This window comes from Lineus longissimus, chromosome 4, assembly GCF_910592395.1.
Source record: "Lineus longissimus chromosome 4, tnLinLong1.2, whole genome shotgun sequence".
Taxonomy (NCBI): Eukaryota; Metazoa; Nemertea; class Pilidiophora; order Heteronemertea; family Lineidae; genus Lineus; species Lineus longissimus.
In genome coordinates, this window is record NC_088311.1 from 5,548,959 (window position 1) to 5,567,690 (window position 18,732).

Below are 18,732 nucleotides of genomic sequence, written 5' to 3' on the forward strand. Positions count from 1 at the left end.
CATTCTCGGAAAGTTGCATGCACAACTGATTAGGACTTTTATAAGAGACTGTGCAAGTCTGTGCAAAAGATCTTCCCAAAGACCAGGGTTGATTGTGACCATACTAAGGGTGCTGTAGCTGTCCCAAGTTCACCACACCACAACTGAATGAAGGGCAAGAAGAATCTTGTAAAACAAAGACCCCAGGACCAGAAGGTTGGGGAAGAGGTTCCTACTTTTCCAGAGGGTTGTCATCTCCGATGGGTGTGATTATGTCCAGAGAAAAGGTGGCTTACGATGGACACCGGTCGTCGCCCATTGATATGGACTCTGAGCCGTTCCACAGTCCATCTAGCCTCACTTTTGTAGAGAGATGAGCTTGTCGATCTTCACCAGCTGCTCTTACATCTCGTGACAAGAGCGGTGACCCAAAGAAAGAAAGATCACTGTGGTCTTCATCATCTTGACATCCACCAGAACACCAGCTGACCAAATTTCAAATAGTCGTCCGGCACAGAACCAAAGACAACTGCCATTATCCATGCGTTGAGATGAAGTTTTGTTAACAAGATCCATGAAGTTGGGGCAGAAAAAACCCAGACAATGCAGTTCGTTCATTTATAATCTTTTTAATATTCAAAGACAGGAGTACTATACATGTACATATTCACAGATTTACAATACCAATGGAGACAAAGTACATTTTAAAACACCACACATGAACAATATAAGAAATGTCTAGAATTACATACAAAAATTCAGGCTAATTTCCCCAAGCCATCTTTGCAAAAATGACTTCCTGATTGCAAACTATCAAGTTCAGCGCAAAATTGTTCACCCAAATGAAGAACAGACACTTTGCAATGCACTCAAATCATGATTTCACTTCACTATAAGGTGCTATGGATCAGGTCTGTGGGTTCCTCATTGATGTCCTGATATCCACTAGTTGGTCCCTATCGACCTTCTATGCTCTTGTCCCTGGTGATGACCGACTCATCAAATTTGATCATGTAAGTTGTTCCTTTATGTCTGTGAACAGTCACTTTAGCTGGCTGGAAAAAACAACTGGTTCACTATAATCTACATTAAGATGTTCTCAAATGTGATAATAATAATAAGGGTGAGAATTATTTTACCTCAAGTTTATCTCTAACCAAACACAGCTTAGCCAAATGCATCAAGATGATGCATTTAGTTACTGAATAACACAGAAAAGGTATGATTATTGGAGGTGATATCATCTTTGTGGATGGTGGTTCATAAGTTGATAATTGGTCAATTTGAGTACAAAAGAACTTAAACAATACTTACAAAATTACACCCATTTAATACTGCTTCAATAATTCCTGCAGTAAAGGCAGCACAGTTGAGGTTACCTGCAGAAAGATCAAGATTATCTTAAGAATTAATCCTGATCAAGAATGAATGATGTCAGGGGGAGGGTCCTAGCTAATGGGGTGCTGAAAAGCATTTGTAGATCAGAAGATCCATCCTGATATCCTTATATCCTAATATTTAGCCATTTTGTAAAAATTTCTGAAGTACCTTGGATCATGAACTACTGGATTCCCATTTTTCTTCATAATTTGATATGAAAACAATATTTTTCACCAGCCTTACCTTTATCTTTAGGTACTGATATAAACTTGTTGACTAATGGTTCCTTTTCAATTATATAATCTGTTATATTGTCAAGGTTAGTAACATTGGTTCTAAAGCGGCAAAAATTATCTCATTTATTATGGAAAAATTCAGGATTAGCAGCAGCCTCAATGTGCTTAGCTGTAGGCTCAGCTGGTAGCTTCGACTCCCCCCTCACACTGTTGAGAGTCGAACTGAGTCTGGGTCAAATTTGGCAGAAAGGAACACAACCATTTTTTGAAAACATTTAAAATCAAAAAATAATTTTTCGTAATTTAATACTTCATCTTGAAAAGGATACATGTTTTATCATCCTCGTTGTCCTGCTCAAGCATATCAGCCTCTCTTCCAAATAAAGTCTGAAAAACAAAATACCCCCGGTATGGTCATTTTACATGGTTATAAAAGTAAACCAAACAGATGTACATGTTTAGCCAACTCCTTTGCAATTAAAACTTGGGATGCTGTTATAGTTTTAATGGTCCTTGCAATGAATTCTCAAGACACCAGATATTTCATTCAATATCTGTTGATGGTAAAATTACTTCTGTCAGATTAGAACGTATGATATGAGATTTTAATATTCCTTGAGTTAACAAAATAATAGTCTTACCTTCCACAGATTTCCCTTGATGAAGTTCAACATGTTGACCACTTTTGTTTCTCTTTTGAAGTTTTTCTCTCTGAAGAATACCACATCTAGAATTCGGACTCCAACATGCTGCCCAAGTTCAGACAGCCTGAAAAAATATTAAATCTGCAATGTACATACTATTTGTAATGTAATCTAATTTGCCTCCACATTCCAGATCCAGAAGACAAGCTGAAACGTGGAAGGAAGTGTATCACAAATTGAGATGTATTTTTATGTTTGCATTTTCACAGTCTGCTTTAGAGGTATGGCAAATACCAACCCTCTTGGAGAAACAATCTTTACATCATAAATACAATGATGTATGCCTAGCCTATTCCAGTTGAAAGAAATTGATAAGATGAGAAGAAAAGAAAAGTGACATACCGATTTTGTAACTCTGGTACTGTGTACACACGATTCTGAGCATACTGTACTATTTCTGAGAACAGCAGTGCAAAGGTCCCAATGTTAATCTGCAAAACAATGTCAATGATCATTAATAATGATCAATGTAATATATCATCATCATTAAAATGAAATAAACAAGTCTACCACTGCCTACCAGAATTATTTTCGACATAATACATAACATTTAAAGAGCATACAGTAAGTAGGCTTGTTGATTCGCAGTTTAACTCTTGGGTTTGGTTAGAATCCGTGGAGTATTAAGAGGCTATTTAAGACCTGTCGAATTTAGGGTACACTTCTCCAGTCAAAGGCAGTGAGAGTGACAAATACAGCTTTATGGACATTTTTCAAAGTAAATAAAAGAAATCTAGCATTAGCATGGGGTATCACCGTGTAGCATATGGTATTATCTTTTAGTCAATGCGCCTTATTTTTTCATATATACCTCTACTTTTCCTTTATTGAGAGGTTTGTCAAGAATACTCTGCTTTTGCCTGATTATTGACGCCATGTTTGTTTTATCTGAGCATGCGCAGTCGACCTTGACTCAGGCTTGACCTCACGAACATGCTTGTTTGTTGACATGACTTTTTATGAATTTTTATCCGCTACAGGTCCACTTTTGTAGCTGAAATCGGCATTTACACTTGAATAGTATGTTAGGTTTGCGACCTTCGTAGTTCTGTGCATGCGACCGAGCGATATTGTGAAATAATTAATGTCCGAAAATAGGGACATGATATAGTGCAACCAGTCATAGGTTTGCATATACCGTTGCCTATGGTATGCTGGGCCTATGTACAACGAATCTATTATCGGATTTGAATCCCCCCCCCCCCCCCCGAGACGAGCAAGAAAACATTTCCTCTTTTCTTTTTCTGCTTCATTTACATTTCAATTTCATCAAGGAAACCCCAAATTGTATCCACTGGGAGCATTGGTCCCTGGCCTTGCCAAAGACGCTGGCACACAATCTTGGTCCCTTTAACTCAGTTACTGGCAGCCTAGAGACTTGAGTAGGCCTACTGGTTTGGCCGTGTATCGTACTACTGCACCTCGTCAGCAGCGGGGAAAACAAAATCATCTTTTGATGTTGACATGTTGAGATGTTGTCATGATCCAGTTGCCAGTTGAGAGAATCGTGGTTCAGCTAGAAGTAGAAGCCATTTTTAATGAAAATCAATTTATACCCGACTTGTCCCTTGTAATTTTACTAATTGAGTTACTATTACTATTTATCTTTGGCCTACTTCTTTTGTCCTTCTCCATGCATGTCATGATTGGGTCCAGCTTGAATCAATTTAATTCTGATGACCTTAATTTATGGCTTATTTACTTTGTCTATTCATGTAGTAGAGACCTGAACCACTACACCATTGCAGCTCCATATGACTATCATCATTAATGACAATGTCATGAACTTTGTATTTCAGGTCACACTGTCCAAAGTTGAGTACGTACACTTGGCAATAACAAAATCAATCTGAGAGTACTCTGTAGTGGTAGAAGAAATATAAAGTCATGACAGTGTTTCCATTTTAGCTGGACAGGGAAGAGAGGAAGAACAAGTTGTGACAGGAAATAACTTCCTCTTTCCTAACCTCCTGTTCCCGGTATAATTTCAGGCTGAGGTTATTGTTGTAACATAACAACAACAAGAAACATGGCTCCGTGGGATTTTTCCGCCACATTTATACCCGTGGCTGCTGCGAGTTTTGTCTTCTTTGTATCCCTGTCAAAAGTGATTTCCCCGTATGTGTCGTCAGTTCTGTCGTCGACATATAGAAACCTGTCCCCTGCTGGAAAGGTGGACTGGAATAGCAGGTGAGTACCCTTTCAACATGATACTGTGACCACATCAGAAAATTTATATCTATATTCAACACACTTTTTGCTTTGCACATCCTTTGTCAAGGCGAATATCTTAACTCTGAATATTTTTTTGATTATATTTCCATAACCTACTGATCTAGTTGATATTGCATCGAACTACATCTTGTATAGATAAGAAAGCTCATTCATTCATTATTGGTGTTGACCAATTTCATATAGATTGCATTGTTATTTTATTTTATAGCATTGTTATTTTTTCAGGGTTTCATCTTCCGTCCATGCTGCCATGGTAAGCAGCCTATGTGTATATATTCTGATGTTCGATTATCCAATATTCCAAGACAAAATATGGTGAGTTCTTGCCAAAATACGTTGGTTCCTGTTAGCTTGAACTGATGAGCTTTCAAATGCTGTTGTTCCGATGGTCTTGTTTGTTGTGTAAATTGCAGAATTCCTTATTGAGTGTTTGCCTCAGTCAATCAGTAATCAGAAGTCCAGTAAAGGTTTTTTTGTAAGACGGAGAGTTTGTGTAAGCTGCCTCGTGCTTGTAGTAAAAATATAGGATTAAAACCTAAAGTTCAGAGAACCGTCATAACCAGTAAATAATTTTTTTTGGCTTACTTAGTCCTATCCAAGACCAAAGGACAGTTACGATTTAAGTGATTCTTCTTTTCTTTTCAGGGGCGATTCACCGTATGTGAAAGCTAACTGTGCCATTGTAATCGGTTACATGACTGCAGGTAAGTGAGCATCAATCGACACATGGTGACCCACAATCTTGTCACTGTTTCTTCATAGTATACATACATACTATCACTGCCTTTTGAATATCTAGGGTCAGTCTTAATCATGCACGTCTTCTTTTTCAGATTTTGTCTTAATTCTGATATACTACAAATACATTGGAGAAGTATTCTACATATTTCATCATCTGGCCACAATAATCCCATATCTAATGGTGATGGTGAGTATGCAAACATTTATATCAGTTCTGTTGTATTTGTCCATAGAAAGGACACTCATGAAGAGCAGAAGATGCTTAAAACACGGCTGGGATTTTTCAATTGCCAGGTATAAGTCCTCGGGAGGACATCTTCATTATCAAATCTTAGTGTAGTACTGTGGAACCTCTCTTGCTGGACAGTATAAAGTGTGATTGTCTGTTTCAGGTTTATGGTGTCTTCAACTATTTTGCCAACTTCCGATTGATAGCTGAATTTTCAACTCCATTCATAAATAATCGGTAGGTACCCTATCAACGCCAAATCTAGGGTGAAAAAACCCCATAAGTTCCTTGTGCTGGACTCCTCCTCTCAGGCCAAAGACAAGGTTGCAGGGCTGATGACGCAGCTTCTCTCATCGTCATCATTTTCATCATCCTGATCATTCTGGCATGTAACTATTGCTTGCCAACAGTCTTATAATTTGTATTTAATTTTTTTCATTCTAGATGGTTTTTCGATGCATTGGGATATCCCCGAACATCCATCCAATATGTCTCCAATGGATTAGCCATGTCCACTGTCTTCTTCCTAGCTCGGATTCTCAGCATGCCCTTCTTCTATTATCGTATATACGAGGTTTATGGGACGGAACGCTATGTGGCCATTGGTTGGATGCATGGTTTCCTTATCTATCCATGTATCATATTAGATATTATCAATACATTTTGGTTCTATAAGTTAGCTTTAGGTTGTAAAAAGGTTCTAAAATGCTTGTTTAATAAAGAGAGTACAAAAAATGTGCCTAAGAAAGACTTTTAGGTAAAGCTGTGTACAGATGTATTCACTGCACAGTACAGGTAATCCATGATGTAAAGAATTTGTAATCGAGCCTTACCAGCATCTATTTTTGATGATATCAGGAATTATGTGTTAAAGATCTCAGCATGTTCTGAAGCAATGTAATTTGATGGAACCTCATTATAATGAACACTTTTACAATAAATGGATCTAGTGAAAATCATTGAAGATTGCCCTGAATAAAGTGAACCTTGGATACAGTGAAACTTTGACCGAGTGGCAAATAATGTAATGAAATCCCACCGAACCAGACAATTTTTGTCTTCCAAATTTTTATGTCCTAGCTGCAAAATTATTTTAAAGAGTTGAACCGCTCCGCAAAAAAGTGATTTTTGTCGTAGCTTTCAATAGCTAAATCACAATCCGTCGTGTTCTTATGGCTATGTCACAAGTTGCAGCAACAGAAATCACTCCTTTGCGGAGGTTTGCTATGTAGATGCAGATGTTTGCTCTGTATGTTGATTAATGCTGATGTTAAAAAGGTTTTATTTGCTAAGGAGTTTCCTAATCTAAATTGTTGAATGACTTGATGTTTGTTTATGTTATCCAATTTAACAATTGGACTTCATTTCTGTGATTTTATCATTACATCGATTTGTGGACCAAGATGAAAATACATACTTTGTGATCTTTTTACCACCGATTTCTGCATAGCCAGAGAGATTTAGCGGCAGCCTATTCTCTTTGGTTTGTCGCTTGGGGTTTGGAAAATATTAATTCTCGGATCATTGGTGACCAATCCCTGATGTACATGAGCATTCCAATTCCAGATTAATTTGTGATTTTTCGTCGTTTTTATTATGTATTGCCCATGTTTGTCTGTTGGATGGAAGACTTTCTCATGCATGATTTAAATTTTTTCTTCAAAATATTTAGAAGAAAAAATAATACCTCGAACTACCGCACATTTAGGTTACCAAATCAAGTATAAGGAAAAAGTACAACGAAATTGTTAGTGTTTATGTTAAAACATATTTTGTATGAGAGATGTATACTTTTACTATATTCTATTTAAGTTACTCTAGTTGGTCAAATATTTTCATGATGTAGATTAATATTTTGATGCTGAAATCTTTATATTGAGAATACTCTTGCTATTATGTAATGTTGTATTGGTAGTGAGGCAGGCGGAATCCTCAACGAAGTGAGAGGTGAAACAGTGGTGATGTATGCGCTAGCAAAGAGGGTGTCTCCCCTGTTGTCCATCTTTCATTTCAAATATGAATAAAACTTACTGAAAAGAAGAAAAAACCTAAAGACAATGTAGCAAAAATATCCCTTTGGAAAATATTTCTATTTCAGATTTGTCAAGGTGACTTTATTTGAGAAACCACAGTAAATTTGAGTTATATAAAACTGGTACCATCCAAAAGCTACCAGATTATAAGACCCCAGTTATGGGAACTGACCATAAACAACCCTAGTCTATTTCAGTTGTATAAAACTGGTATTAATCATTAGCAACCAGAGTGTATTTCAGTTATAATTAGTGCTGACCATACTCGGCACTTTACATAATTTCCAGTTGTGAAGCGCTGATCATAATCAGTCACAGTATTCCAGCTACTATGGTGCTGACCATAAGTCATTTACCTTGAATATATCTCTGTTATAATGTGGACTTTTTGCCACCTGCTGCAGGGCTTTTAGATATATGGTGTCGGGACAATCATATTGCTTTAAAGGGAGTCTACAGGTATGAGCCAGGTGGAGGTCAGATTAAGTTGTACAAAGGCACCAATAGGGGACTCTGCTGTCTCACAATATTCGAAAACTAGTCATGCGTGTACCAGGAATTTATTATCTGCTGAAAAAAACACGACCCAGTTGCCAAACCTTGCATATTAGTCACCTGAAGAACACCAATTTGACCACCCTGGCTCCTGCCTTTGGTGCTCATCTAAGTTTCCTTGAGAATACATGTATGTGACAAAATCTTGTTGATATGAAAAAATGTTGAACCATGTTGGAATATAAGACGCTTATATATCCATCCAAATAGTGAAATTATTTTAATGGTTTTAAATTGATTTTGTGGAGGTTTTTAAGATTTGTAGTTAAATAAAAAAAATATCAATCAAAGTTGTTTGAATACTTGTCAGTTATCAATTATTTGATTCCAGAAACATACAATAAAAATATATTCTTTGAAAAAAGTTCTGTTTCTTTAGTATTGAACCACTAAAAAGTTGCAATGATTCAAAAACCCAATCGTATTTGTAAATCAGTATACAAATACCATGCTCTGATTGATGGATATTATCCAAATCACGCCTGACCTAGTTAAGTTTCATGATGTTGACCCCAATTTTTTGCCAAATTTGCATAGACCTTGTTTAGAATTTGTTATAATGAAGTCGATTACGACATTTATGTGATACGTGACAAAGCTAAATTTGGATTAGCAGGCAAATAGCTGATAGTTTGAGTGTTCTCTTTGAGAGTGCACTTGGCATGTTTTATTTGCCAAAGCTGTTGCTTGCGAGTTACTCACACCATCTGCGAAAGACGATTGTCAATCATTTGCATCTGGCAGAGAAAATAATCAATTGAATTTGTTACAATGTTTTTGTATCAGGGCTTATCAATAAAGTTTTAGAATATGTCATTGTTAATTTGCTCAGTTAAGTTTGCTTGATTAAAGTGCACTGTTCAATATTCAAGTGTTTTTGAAGTGGAGTGCGTTTTGCTAATGCGGGTACACATTTACGAGGACACAGCTGTGCATAACTTCTCTCTAGCTTGATGTTCTTTCTGTGTGTTCTGGATTCAGTCTCGGTAAGTTATAAGCAATATTTTTCAATAGTTTAGTATAGCTTTAGGTATTTAAACCATAAATTTATGGTTTGAGAGTCATTTCACTATGATAAATACTGACGACCAAATACTGTGTAAAGCTTCAAGTTTCAAGTCTTTCAGTTATCACAGGCACCTGTATTTGCAGAGATGTTCTATGTACCAATGCAAAGGTGGAGAGTACCCTATAGTGGACTCCTTGCCTCCAGCAAAACTTCAGTGGGCTTAATAACATTGGTAATCATGATGATGAATGCTTTTTTATCAGGTTATTGAGAATTGTTTAGAGTTGAAAATCTTTTCAACATATTTGCACAGAATGTCCACGTTTTAACAACTTCTAGGTTAGGTAAATATGGACATTCATGCAGCTGATGTAAGTTAATGATTTCCAGATTGTTCATTTCTCCTCAATCGATACCTTTGTGTAGGATTGACATCATATGGTTTCAAACATTAACAATCATTTGTACCACTGGCAACAGACTTTGATCAAATATAATGCAATGAACATTGCTTGGTATAAAATTCAAATGTAGTGCTATTTTTTCAAGTGTAATTGTGGTAATTTTCCAGGCCGCTGTAGTGGTTATAGAATTACAACACTAAGAATGATGGGGGTTTGGGTTGTTAATCCCTCATGTTTCCCCGTGGCTGCTGCAAGTTTTATCATCTTTGTGATTGTGTCAAGAGTGATCTCCCCATATGTGTCCTCCGTCCTGTCGGCAACGTATCGAAACCTGTCTCCTGCCAGAAAAGTTGACTGGGATTCCAGGTTTGTACTATTGCATCTTGACACACAAGGTCCTCCTTTTCAAGGTTGAGATTTTGGACTTGTTGTTGGGGTAAGTTCATTGGTGTGTTTTTCTGTGATATTTTTGATTTACAAGAAATCAAACCAAAAGAAGTACCAATGCGGACCTACATGTGTGCAGTTGCAACCTGTGACATGTCATGAAATTAAAAATTTTCCCAAATGAAATGACTTAAAAGAGTTGACACCACTGCAATGCAACATCAATGACAACATCAATGTGTTTTCATGTTATCCTTTTGTGATCTCAAACCCCTTTTGTGATCTCAAACCCCTTTTTCAGGATTACGTCTTCCGTCCATGCTGTGATTGTTAGCAGCTTGTGTGTGTACAGTCTCTTGTTTGATTATCCTATCTATGAGGATAAAATCTGGTAAGTTGTCTCCATTGAAATTGGAAGTTGGCTGAAGCATTCTGAGCAGGCCATGAATCCTATACACTGGCTGTGAAAGTACTGGTCGGGATGGTCAGTATTTTGGCAGTGTCAATGTTGTGACGATATGTACCACCGCTAGCAGAGCATTACTGAGACATCCCGCCTTGGAGGAGGAATACTCCCTGGAGAAAATCACCTCCAAGTGCAGAGGGAACGCTCAAGTAGAAGAAGAAGAACTGATACTTCTATTCCTCTTCGATTGAATTATTGTACTGTCTTTTTCAGGGGCCATTCTATCTTTGTGACATCAAGCTGTGCAATTGTAGTTGGTTACATGTTTGCAGGTGAGTTAGTTGGTTTAATTCAAGTGTCTGAACTAATATCTCAAAAATCAGTTTATGTATTAAGATATTTCAAGTGGCCTGGAGGCTAGATATTAACTCATGGTTATCATTCCAGATTTGGTTGTAATGCTCGTGTTCTATAGTTACATAGGAGATGTCTTCTACATATTTCATCACCTGGCCTCCATAATACCATATACAATTGTCATGGTAGGTACCGCAAAGTTTGTTATTTCTTCATGATGAAGTTGCTTTCCTGTAATGTTTTTGAAGGCAAATATTTCACCTCTGTAAGAGGCCATCCACTGCTTTTGGTTACAAATCGGTCCTTTCCACTCAATTTGACCTCTGTAATCAGGACACCTTTCTACTAAAGACATGATTTGTCACCCCCATTGTCCTTATAAATAAAGAGATTAAAAAAAACAACTTGCATCAGAATGAACTGCCTGGATGGTTCAATATCAGAATCCTACATAAGTAGTGCAAACTTTCCTGATTCATTGTTTCAGATCTTCAGTGTCTTCAACTATTTTGCCAACTTCCGATTGATGGCAGAGTTGTCCACTCCATTCATAAACAACAGGTAAGTACATCAACTAAATATGTTAGGGATCTTTTCTTCATCCTTTCTGTCATAAGTCGAATGAATAAAATATTGTCAAGTAGTTTAACGAGTGAAAGAAAGGGACAAAGTCACAATCAGGTGCTAGTTGAAGGCAATATCTCAAATGTGGCTTGGAAAATCGCAATCTTTAATTTCAGTAGACCTGGACAATTATCTCTCTGCAAATCAGTAACACACTTGAAGAACAAGTGCACATCTGTTGAATATCAGATGGAGTCCATACAATAAATAGCATTATTGTAATCAACTCTCTTTTTATTTCAGGTGGCTTTTTGACATCTTGGGGTATCCCCGATCATCCATTGCATACGTCTCAAATGGATTGACAATGTCAGTGGTCTTCTTCTTGGCACGGATACTCAGTATGCCATTTTACTACTACCAAACGTACCAGAACTATGGAACAGAGTCCTACAACGAGATTGGCTGGGTGCATTATTCATGCATCATTATCTATCCGTGTATTGTGTTAGATATCATCAATATATTCTGGTTCTATAAACTAGCTTTGGGTTGTAAAAAGGTCATTAAAGGCCTTGTCAATAAAGACAGTTCGAAACCTGAGATGAAGAAGGAGTAACAGTTGTCCAGTTGGTTATTATCCCTTTGCTTTCAGTCAAACTAAGGTAATGTGGACATGAAATATGTGAACTCCTGGTTCTCATTTATAGCCATATATCAGGTGATATTCTTAATGGTGTCATTGACTGATCAATCTTTAGTAAGGTTAAATTGGTTTTGTCGTGCTTGTAAAGTTTTCTTTAAAGATTGCTTGAATTTATTTCAAGTCCCTGTCTATTATAAATTGCATGATTTTTAGTTTGATACATATCAGCAAGCATAGAATAATCTACATGTATGCTTGATATCAGTATGATCATTCAATAAAAATAAAGTTTTTCCAAAAAGATGTATTATTTGTTTATTTAAAGAGGATTCTCAAGGATTCCTGACTGCCATGCTATTGCTGAGGTACCGTATATATTTTTCAATCTCGGATTAATCATTCCCATGGCCTTTGTGCTAGTGCTAGTGGATGTTGTTTAGAATGACTCTTAGGATCCCATCTCTTTGAGTTAATGAGACAAAATCTTGCATCATGCTGGCAGTAAGAAAAAAGGTGAAGAAATATATTATCAATTAAGTCCAGGGACTTTCCCAAGATCAATGTATCATAGGACCAGAAGAAAATCCACTTCTGAGATGGCCCCTGTGGGAATTTAGTTCATTTATTTGCCGCCAGCTGGCCAAAGTAATGGATTCTGGGATAGCAGGTGTCATTTCCGGTTTTAGATGAAGTCATTTCTCTGAAAATGCCACTGCAAATAATCATCTGAATGTCTCGATTTCGGCAATATTTTCCATTTATTTGACAATATAAGAGTAATATATTTATAGGTGAGTATGTATAATATGATTGCGAGTTACGTGTCGTCTCGAAACTTGGAAAAAATACCATTTTATGGAAGGTGAAAAAATCGCCCTCTCGCTCTCCTACACTGCAGTAAAAAAAGGCAAGCACATCATCATTACATGCATTTATGCACTGTACTGACAGTGTACGCGGTGCACCTTTCGTGTAGGCCCCTAGGCCACAGGATAGTCATGGAAGTGCGTAGTGGTGGGCATATGCCAACTTCGGACATTGCCATCATAAGCCACTGTGACCCTTTGCTCCAGCCGTGAGGTGAAATGCACGACTGTTCGAAATTGTTCCCTGAGTGAAGATCATACTCGTACTGTATTCTAATTCTAAAAATCTATATTTCAGATTAATTTGGTGCCAACTTTTCAAGATGTCTGCCTCTGCAGTTTATGTGTTAGACATCAAGGGAAAGGTTTTAATAAACCGTAATTATCGTGGCGACATTGATATGTCTGCCATTGATAAGTTTATGCCCCTACTGATGGATCGAGAGGAGGAAGGACAAATGACTCCAATACTAAGTCATAACAATGTCACCTTCGTCTTTACGAAACACAATAATCTGTACTGTATCCTTTTTATTGTCACAATGCTTCATCAATCATCTATTCTCAGCCTTGTATACCTACCAATTACTGGGATGAGACATTTCTGTCTTTTTAGAGGATTTCAGCGGAAATGAAAAGGTCTATGCCAACTTGCCAGTATGGGACCATTTCCAAGTGTTGATTTGTGTTTATTTTGACAAGATTTTGTCCTACTCCAGTCCACCCTATTTCCTTAACCCTCATTTAGTGGTGGCAACGACAAAGAAAAATGCCAATGTGATGCTTGTATTCTCATTCCTTCATAAAATTGTACAGGTAAGCAGATAATTTTGATGAATTCTTAGTAGGATTAGGAAAGTAAATTTCATCATATTCCGAAAAGGATGTGCAGTTTATTATGGCAAAAACTATACGTAAGAATTTCTGAAATCAGAATCACAAACTATGCCAGGTTAACCAAAAGACGAAGAACCTAACTCTGCTCTTTGATGAAAAGTCAGTTCGCACTGAATGCATAATTGATGTATCTGCATCCACTTCAGGTGTTCATAGAATATTTCAAGGATTTGGAAGAGGAGAGTATCCGCGACAACTTTGTGATTATCTATGAACTAATGGATGAAGTCATGGACTTTGGTTATCCACAGACAACTGACACAAGAATCTTACAGGAGTAAGTCGATTGATTGTCCCTCGCTCAGCTTACTTCAAGGACCTCAAATGAGCCGAGGTTGTCTAATGTCATCACCAACCTCAACATCAGCAGCTCTGTTTATAGTCTGTTCATTGAGATATGGAATAATCATCCTCTTTTTTCGTGTTACTGGTTGATGCCATAGTACTCTCTGGTCAGGTCATTTTACTGCGTCCATCAAAAACATACTCAGTTAGGATAGCAATTTTGCCAGTTTTCTTTGATTTGGTAAACTGGTGCTGGGTATTCACTTTTTGATTACAGTCATTTAGTGTTTCACTTTCACTTTACTGTGTTTTTACTGTGTTTCAGGTATATTACTCAGGAAGGCCACAAGTTAGAAATTGCCCCTCGACCACCACCTGCCGTTACCAATGCTGTCTCTTGGCGATCAGATGGCATCAAGTACAGAAAGAATGAAGTCTTCCTGGATGTCATAGAATCAGTTAATTTATTGGTGAGAGAACTCAGTCTTCTCTTACGAGTAACTTGCTTGATTGTGGTGTGTGTCGCTGCAGTTGCTAGCCCAGTGCTCTATAAAGCCGCAATGCCTCTGCCACCATGTATAATGTAACATTCCCAGACTCTCGATAATATTGACAATCTTGTGTATTGAGTTCTGTTTTTGTCTTCTCCGTACAGGTTAGTGCTAATGGTAATGTCCTGAGGAGTGAGATAGTTGGCGCAATCAAGATGAGGGTATACTTATCAGGAATGCCTGAGCTAAGGCTTGGTCTCAACGACAAAGTTCTGTTTGAAAGTACTGGTAGTAAGTAGACAAGTTTTGTGTTGTCTTTCATCGTCATAATGATAGTATTAGTGTTGTGTAATTATTAATCATAAATGTGCAAACTTGTCAATGGCATGATTCTGCTTGAATTGAACTAGAGTAAATTTGCATGCGCAGATGTTCACCTTTTTTAGTCCCTGCATGTTTAACTAACCTTGGTGTGTAGCAGACTTGATTGGGGTGCTCGCACTGCCATAAATGGACGCCTGTTATGAGTTCTAGCCAAGCTTACACAGTATAATCGCCAGGCTGCGACAAAACAACCAGTGCCTCTGGTATTGTAATCTTGACTATATAGAAATCCTCATCTAACTGTAACGTTCCTGTGTGTTTCCTCCTAACAGTTTTGAACTAACCTACCCAATCTCACATAGTGTCTTTTTTTCTGCTCTTTGTTTATTGAAGGAGGAAAGAGCAAGTCGGTGGAGCTGGAGGATGTCAAGTTCCACCAGTGTGTCCGTTTGTCCAGGTTTGAGAATGACCGTACTATCTCATTTGTGCCACCGGATGGAGAGTTTGAGCTGATGTCATACAGGCTCAACACCCATGTGAGTATGCAGTCGCTTCTGTGCATCTTTGTAAAGAGATAAAGCCTTTACATTTTGCTGATAATTATGTTGATTTTGGTCTTCTATAATTTGCCTATGTTTGATATTTCAGGTCAAGCCATTGATATGGGTGGAATCAGTAATAGAACGACATGCCCACAGCAGGGTTGAGTATATGATAAAGGCCAAAAGTCAGTTCAAGCGCCGGTCAACTGCCAACAATGTTGATATAGTCATTCCAGTTCCACAGGATGCAGATTCGCCCAAGTTCAAAACAACTGTTGGAAGCTGCAAATACTCGCCTGAGAGCAATACAGTTGTATGGACCATTAAGTCATTCCCTGTAAGTATCCACTTTCTCACCTTTTGCGAATCTGGCAGTTCTAAATTTTTCAGTTTTTTTTTGCTTCGAGCACGGTAACCTCCCTGCAATCTGTATATCATTGCTATTCATCTTTCAGGGAGGAAAGGAATATCTGATGAGGGCCCACTTTGGCCTCCCTAGTGTTATGAGTGAAGACTCTGAAGGCAAACCTCCAATCCATGTCAAGTTTGAGATCCCATATTTTACAGTATCCGGTATCCAGGTGAGTAGAAACAAAACTGTTCACCTGTCACCTGTTAAAGAAATTTTGGCTTAAATTCTCTTGATTGCCCTCAAAGTACAGTCGGTCCTCTCTACTAAAGACACCTTAGGACTCTCATACTGTTCTTATTAGAGAGGTGTCCTGAGTACAGAGGTCTATTCAATAGAAATGCTCAATTCATGGCCGAGGTCAGTGTCCTCAGTAAGTAAAGGTGTCCTTCAAAGGAGGTTCTGCTGTAAAAGCTTGTTTCATGTCGCAGAAGACCACTTTTTGGATTAGTGTATCAAATCGTTCTTGTCAATGGATGTGATAACAGCATGATGATGATGATTGTGATGAGTTTGTTATTTTCTAATTAAAGCATATCCTAAACAACGTTCATAATTTCTTCCAGGTGAGGTACTTGAAAATTATAGAGAAAAGTGGTTACCAAGCCTTACCGTGGGTCCGTTATATCACACAGAATGGAGATTACCAGTTAAGAATACAGTAGAACTCAACCAGAGGGCCGCACAAGTTCCACCTAGCTGTGAGCATTCTGGGCTGGAGCTATAATTTGTTCATCCGAAGCAAGAATGTAAAATGTGATTTGGGCATTTCCCGATGGCCGAGAGTGTTTAAGGTGTGGCCTCATGAACGGAAGGTCAAATATTTGAGCCCTGATGACGCTTCTGCAAGATTTGAATTGGAAACATTTCCTGGTGTCCTGGCTGATCTAAACGAAGTATAGCTCGATCCTAGGTGTACTGGTATTAGTATGACTGTTCTTGCATGTTTTACTGCAGCTTTTAACATCCATGATAATTTTCTAACAAACCACCAACGTTGCTGACAAAGAAATGGCAACAATAATATAGCATAAAGAATTTGCTACATGTATTTACAGTGTTCAGAATTAGGTATTGAGCAATTAAAATGATGTGCTTTCAAAATTTTCATTCCTGGTACTGGTTGATTTAATGTTGTGCTAGGAAATGCAGGAGATGTTATGATTTTCATGTAAAAGAACAAGAACTTGCCATGTGGACAATTTCAATTTTATTCATAAAGTGTATTGATTATGTTATCAAATGTGCTTGTAATATAGTTTCGATCATATGCACTTTGATCATTGTATGGCAGAAGAATAATAAACATTTCCCAGAAGGGAGCAGATTAAATCTACTTTGCTCGAAAAATTTCTTGGGTCATGATGAACCCTATTGCCTCCATAAGCAAATGTATCAGAAATAATAGTCCCGGTAAAAGTTGTCAAGAACTTCATTTTTGAAATACAACCGCTTGTGTGTTTGTATCCAGCTTGTCCATTTCTACATTGTATTCTGTTTCATTTCTGACAACCTTTGTGACATTCTTTATTTTCACATCGGTAGCTTTTAGTGTATATATACTTGATGTTTAGTTGTGAAGATGATGGCTTGCAATTCTATCATTGAAGCTATTTGAACTTTGCACATGCTGCTTTAAAATCTGATAAGAACTTGCAACAATCGTGTTTCATGAACGTGTATTCAAGCAAGTTTCATTCTGAAGAAAAAGAGGTGTCTCTTATTCACCATCCTTTTGCGATATGAAAATGAAAATTACCCCACCTGATATTGGGGGTTGATCATGTTGTTCAACATATAATTTCTGTCAGAAAAACAGGCCTTGAGGTCCTTGTGGCTACTGCCCAAGCCTTCATTTGGTAATTCGTTAAACTTTTTGTTTCATATTGATACATGCATGTGTATATTTATCAAAAGTGGGGGATTTCAGTATTTTTGTCCAAGAGATTCTGTCATCAAAGAAGTTGTGCAAGTCTGAGAAGATGAATCGAGCAATATTTGAGATTTTCCATTATTTGTTGACAGCATCTCCTGGGTAAAAGTGTCTGAATTGGTAAGCGATTTGTATCAAGTAGATGTTGCATATTATATGAGGCATTGTATGTAAAGGTGTTCCATATACAATGTGTAGCATTGGTCAATAAATAAAAGAAGTGATTCTCACTAGTGACTTCCTCTTTGGTCTTAGGTCGAGTCCGTTGCAAGCTCACCTGATGGGGTGTTTCGTTTGCCCTGGCGTCGACACCAGATGCAAGGAATCTCAGTTTTACATCTCCTTCAAAGGACTGGAGGGCCTGGGATTTTCCCCCGAGGCAACTGTCTCGAAGAAACAAGAAGACGAAGGACAATCTGGTCAGAGAAACAATCATTCCTTGAGGTGACTCCTCCAAACATGATGAAAGTCTCCTCCAAGAAGGAATCAAACCCAGAGACCGCTGTCTCGAATATAGCACAAGGACAATCTCGTCCAAGGAAGAATCATTCCTGAGGTGACTCCTCCAAACATGAGGACAGTCTCCACCAAGAAGGAATCAAACCCAGAGACCGCTGTCTCGAATATAGCACGAGGACAATCTCGTCCAAGGAAGAATCATTCCTTGAGGTGACTCCTCCAAACACGAGGACAGTCTCCTCAAAGAAGGAATCTTTCTTAGAGACAACAGGTTCAAACATGAGGACAACAATCTCCTTTGAAGAGGAATCAATCCTTCCCTGGACAACTGTGTCCAACAAACATAAGGACAGTCTCCTCAGTGCATTTTTAGTCCCAGCCTCACCCGAAATCCGTCCCAGTTTGCTGTATTTGTTCGTTTTAACAACTGTCTCCAGCAAACATGAGGACAGTCTCCTCCACGTAGGGATCCTTAAGAGACAACTGTCACTACTGTAAACAAACATGCAGATCTGTATCTCCTCTAAAAAGGAATCTTTCCTTGCAGCGACTACTGTCTCCAATCGACATGAGGATGGACTTCTCTTGTTCAGTTGAAACCCTTCAGAAACTAAGGCACAACGGACATGAGGACAGTGTGTCCCCCAAGAAGAAGAAACTT

General features: G+C 38.0%; 4 protein-coding genes across 8 annotated transcripts; 3 read left to right on the top strand and 1 right to left on the bottom strand.

Annotated features, from left to right (window-relative positions):
* Positions 1-588: 588 nt before the first annotated feature.
* On the bottom strand, positions 589-3,181 carry LOC135486589 (trafficking protein particle complex subunit 5-like). The gene is made up of 7 exons (XM_064769507.1): positions 3,111-3,181; positions 2,642-2,730; positions 2,237-2,363; positions 1,925-1,982; positions 1,603-1,662; positions 1,294-1,358; positions 589-1,034 (listed from the first exon to the last, which is right to left on the bottom strand). The coding sequence occupies exons 1-7, from the start codon at positions 3,174-3,176 to the stop codon at positions 936-938; spliced, it is 564 nt and encodes a 187-aa protein (XP_064625577.1). The 5' UTR covers positions 3,177-3,181; the 3' UTR covers positions 589-935.
* Positions 3,182-3,217: 36 nt separating this feature from the next.
* Positions 3,218-8,903, top strand: LOC135486881 (TLC domain-containing protein 4-A-like). Of its 3 annotated transcripts, none has more exons than XM_064770013.1 (7): positions 3,218-3,319; positions 4,099-4,489; positions 4,760-4,849; positions 5,180-5,238; positions 5,368-5,462; positions 5,668-5,741; positions 5,949-8,903. In XM_064770013.1, exons 2-7 carry the CDS (start codon positions 4,329-4,331, stop codon positions 6,259-6,261), a joined length of 792 nt encoding a protein of 263 aa, XP_064626083.1. In that variant the 5' UTR covers positions 3,218-3,319; positions 4,099-4,328; the 3' UTR covers positions 6,262-8,903. The 3 variants fall into 3 exon arrangements, with proteins under 3 accessions (XP_064626083.1, XP_064626084.1, XP_064626082.1); XM_064770014.1 differs by having other exon boundaries at positions 4,291-4,489; XM_064770012.1 differs by lacking the exon at positions 3,218-3,319 and having other exon boundaries at positions 3,773-4,489.
* An 89-nt stretch (positions 8,904-8,992) lies between these two features.
* On the top strand, positions 8,993-12,148 carry LOC135486880 (TLC domain-containing protein 4-A-like). Of its 2 annotated transcripts, XM_064770010.1 has the most exons (7): positions 8,993-9,078; positions 9,673-9,871; positions 10,194-10,283; positions 10,572-10,630; positions 10,746-10,840; positions 11,143-11,216; positions 11,523-12,147. In XM_064770010.1, exons 2-7 carry the CDS (start codon positions 9,708-9,710, stop codon positions 11,836-11,838), a joined length of 798 nt encoding a protein of 265 aa, XP_064626080.1. In that variant the 5' UTR covers positions 8,993-9,078; positions 9,673-9,707; the 3' UTR covers positions 11,839-12,147. The 2 variants fall into 2 exon arrangements, with proteins under 2 accessions (XP_064626080.1, XP_064626081.1); XM_064770011.1 differs by having other exon boundaries at positions 9,005-9,941; positions 11,523-12,148.
* A 395-nt stretch (positions 12,149-12,543) lies between these two features.
* LOC135486879 (AP-1 complex subunit mu-1) lies at positions 12,544-17,842 on the top strand. 2 transcript variants are annotated; one of them, XM_064770008.1, is made up of 10 exons: positions 12,544-12,656; positions 13,030-13,253; positions 13,480-13,547; positions 13,775-13,905; positions 14,239-14,383; positions 14,569-14,695; positions 15,119-15,264; positions 15,377-15,607; positions 15,726-15,851; positions 16,246-17,842. In XM_064770008.1, the coding sequence occupies exons 2-10, from the start codon at positions 13,055-13,057 to the stop codon at positions 16,342-16,344; spliced, it is 1,272 nt and encodes a 423-aa protein (XP_064626078.1). In that variant the 5' UTR covers positions 12,544-12,656; positions 13,030-13,054; the 3' UTR covers positions 16,345-17,842. The 2 variants fall into 2 exon arrangements, with proteins under 2 accessions (XP_064626078.1, XP_064626079.1); XM_064770009.1 differs by having other exon boundaries at positions 15,122-15,264.
* Positions 17,843-18,732: the final 890 nt, after the last annotated feature.

Excerpts from the sequence above, each read along its gene's own strand:
- LOC135486880 (XM_064770010.1), top strand. The coding sequence starts at position 9,708 with ATGATGGGGGTTTGGGTTGTTAATCCCTCATGTTTCCCCGTGGCTGCT. Across the intron at positions 10,284-10,571 it reads ATCTATGAGGATAAAATCTG|GGGCCATTCTATCTTTGTGA; the intron begins GTAAGTTGTCTC and ends TGTCTTTTTCAG. Across the intron at positions 10,631-10,745 it reads AGTTGGTTACATGTTTGCAG|ATTTGGTTGTAATGCTCGTG; the intron begins GTGAGTTAGTTG and ends TTATCATTCCAG.
- LOC135486589 (XM_064769507.1), bottom strand. The coding sequence starts at position 3,176 with ATGGCGTCAATAATCAGGCAAAAGCAGAGTATTCTTGACAAACCTCTC. Across the intron at positions 1,359-1,602 it reads ATCAGTACCTAAAGATAAAG|GTAACCTCAACTGTGCTGCC; the intron begins GTAAGGCTGGTG and ends ATCTTTCTGCAG. Across the intron at positions 1,035-1,293 it reads TATTAAATGGGTGTAATTTT|CCAGCTAAAGTGACTGTTCA; the intron begins GTAAGTATTGTT and ends TGTTTTTTCCAG.
- LOC135486881 (XM_064770013.1), top strand. The coding sequence starts at position 4,329 with ATGGCTCCGTGGGATTTTTCCGCCACATTTATACCCGTGGCTGCTGCG. Across the intron at positions 4,490-4,759 it reads AAGGTGGACTGGAATAGCAG|GGTTTCATCTTCCGTCCATG; the intron begins GTGAGTACCCTT and ends TTATTTTTTCAG. Across the intron at positions 5,463-5,667 it reads TCCCATATCTAATGGTGATG|GTTTATGGTGTCTTCAACTA; the intron begins GTGAGTATGCAA and ends TGTCTGTTTCAG.
- LOC135486879 (XM_064770008.1), top strand. The coding sequence starts at position 13,055 with ATGTCTGCCTCTGCAGTTTATGTGTTAGACATCAAGGGAAAGGTTTTA. Across the intron at positions 13,548-13,774 it reads TCCTTCATAAAATTGTACAG|GTGTTCATAGAATATTTCAA; the intron begins GTAAGCAGATAA and ends CATCCACTTCAG. Across the intron at positions 13,906-14,238 it reads GACACAAGAATCTTACAGGA|GTATATTACTCAGGAAGGCC; the intron begins GTAAGTCGATTG and ends ACTGTGTTTCAG.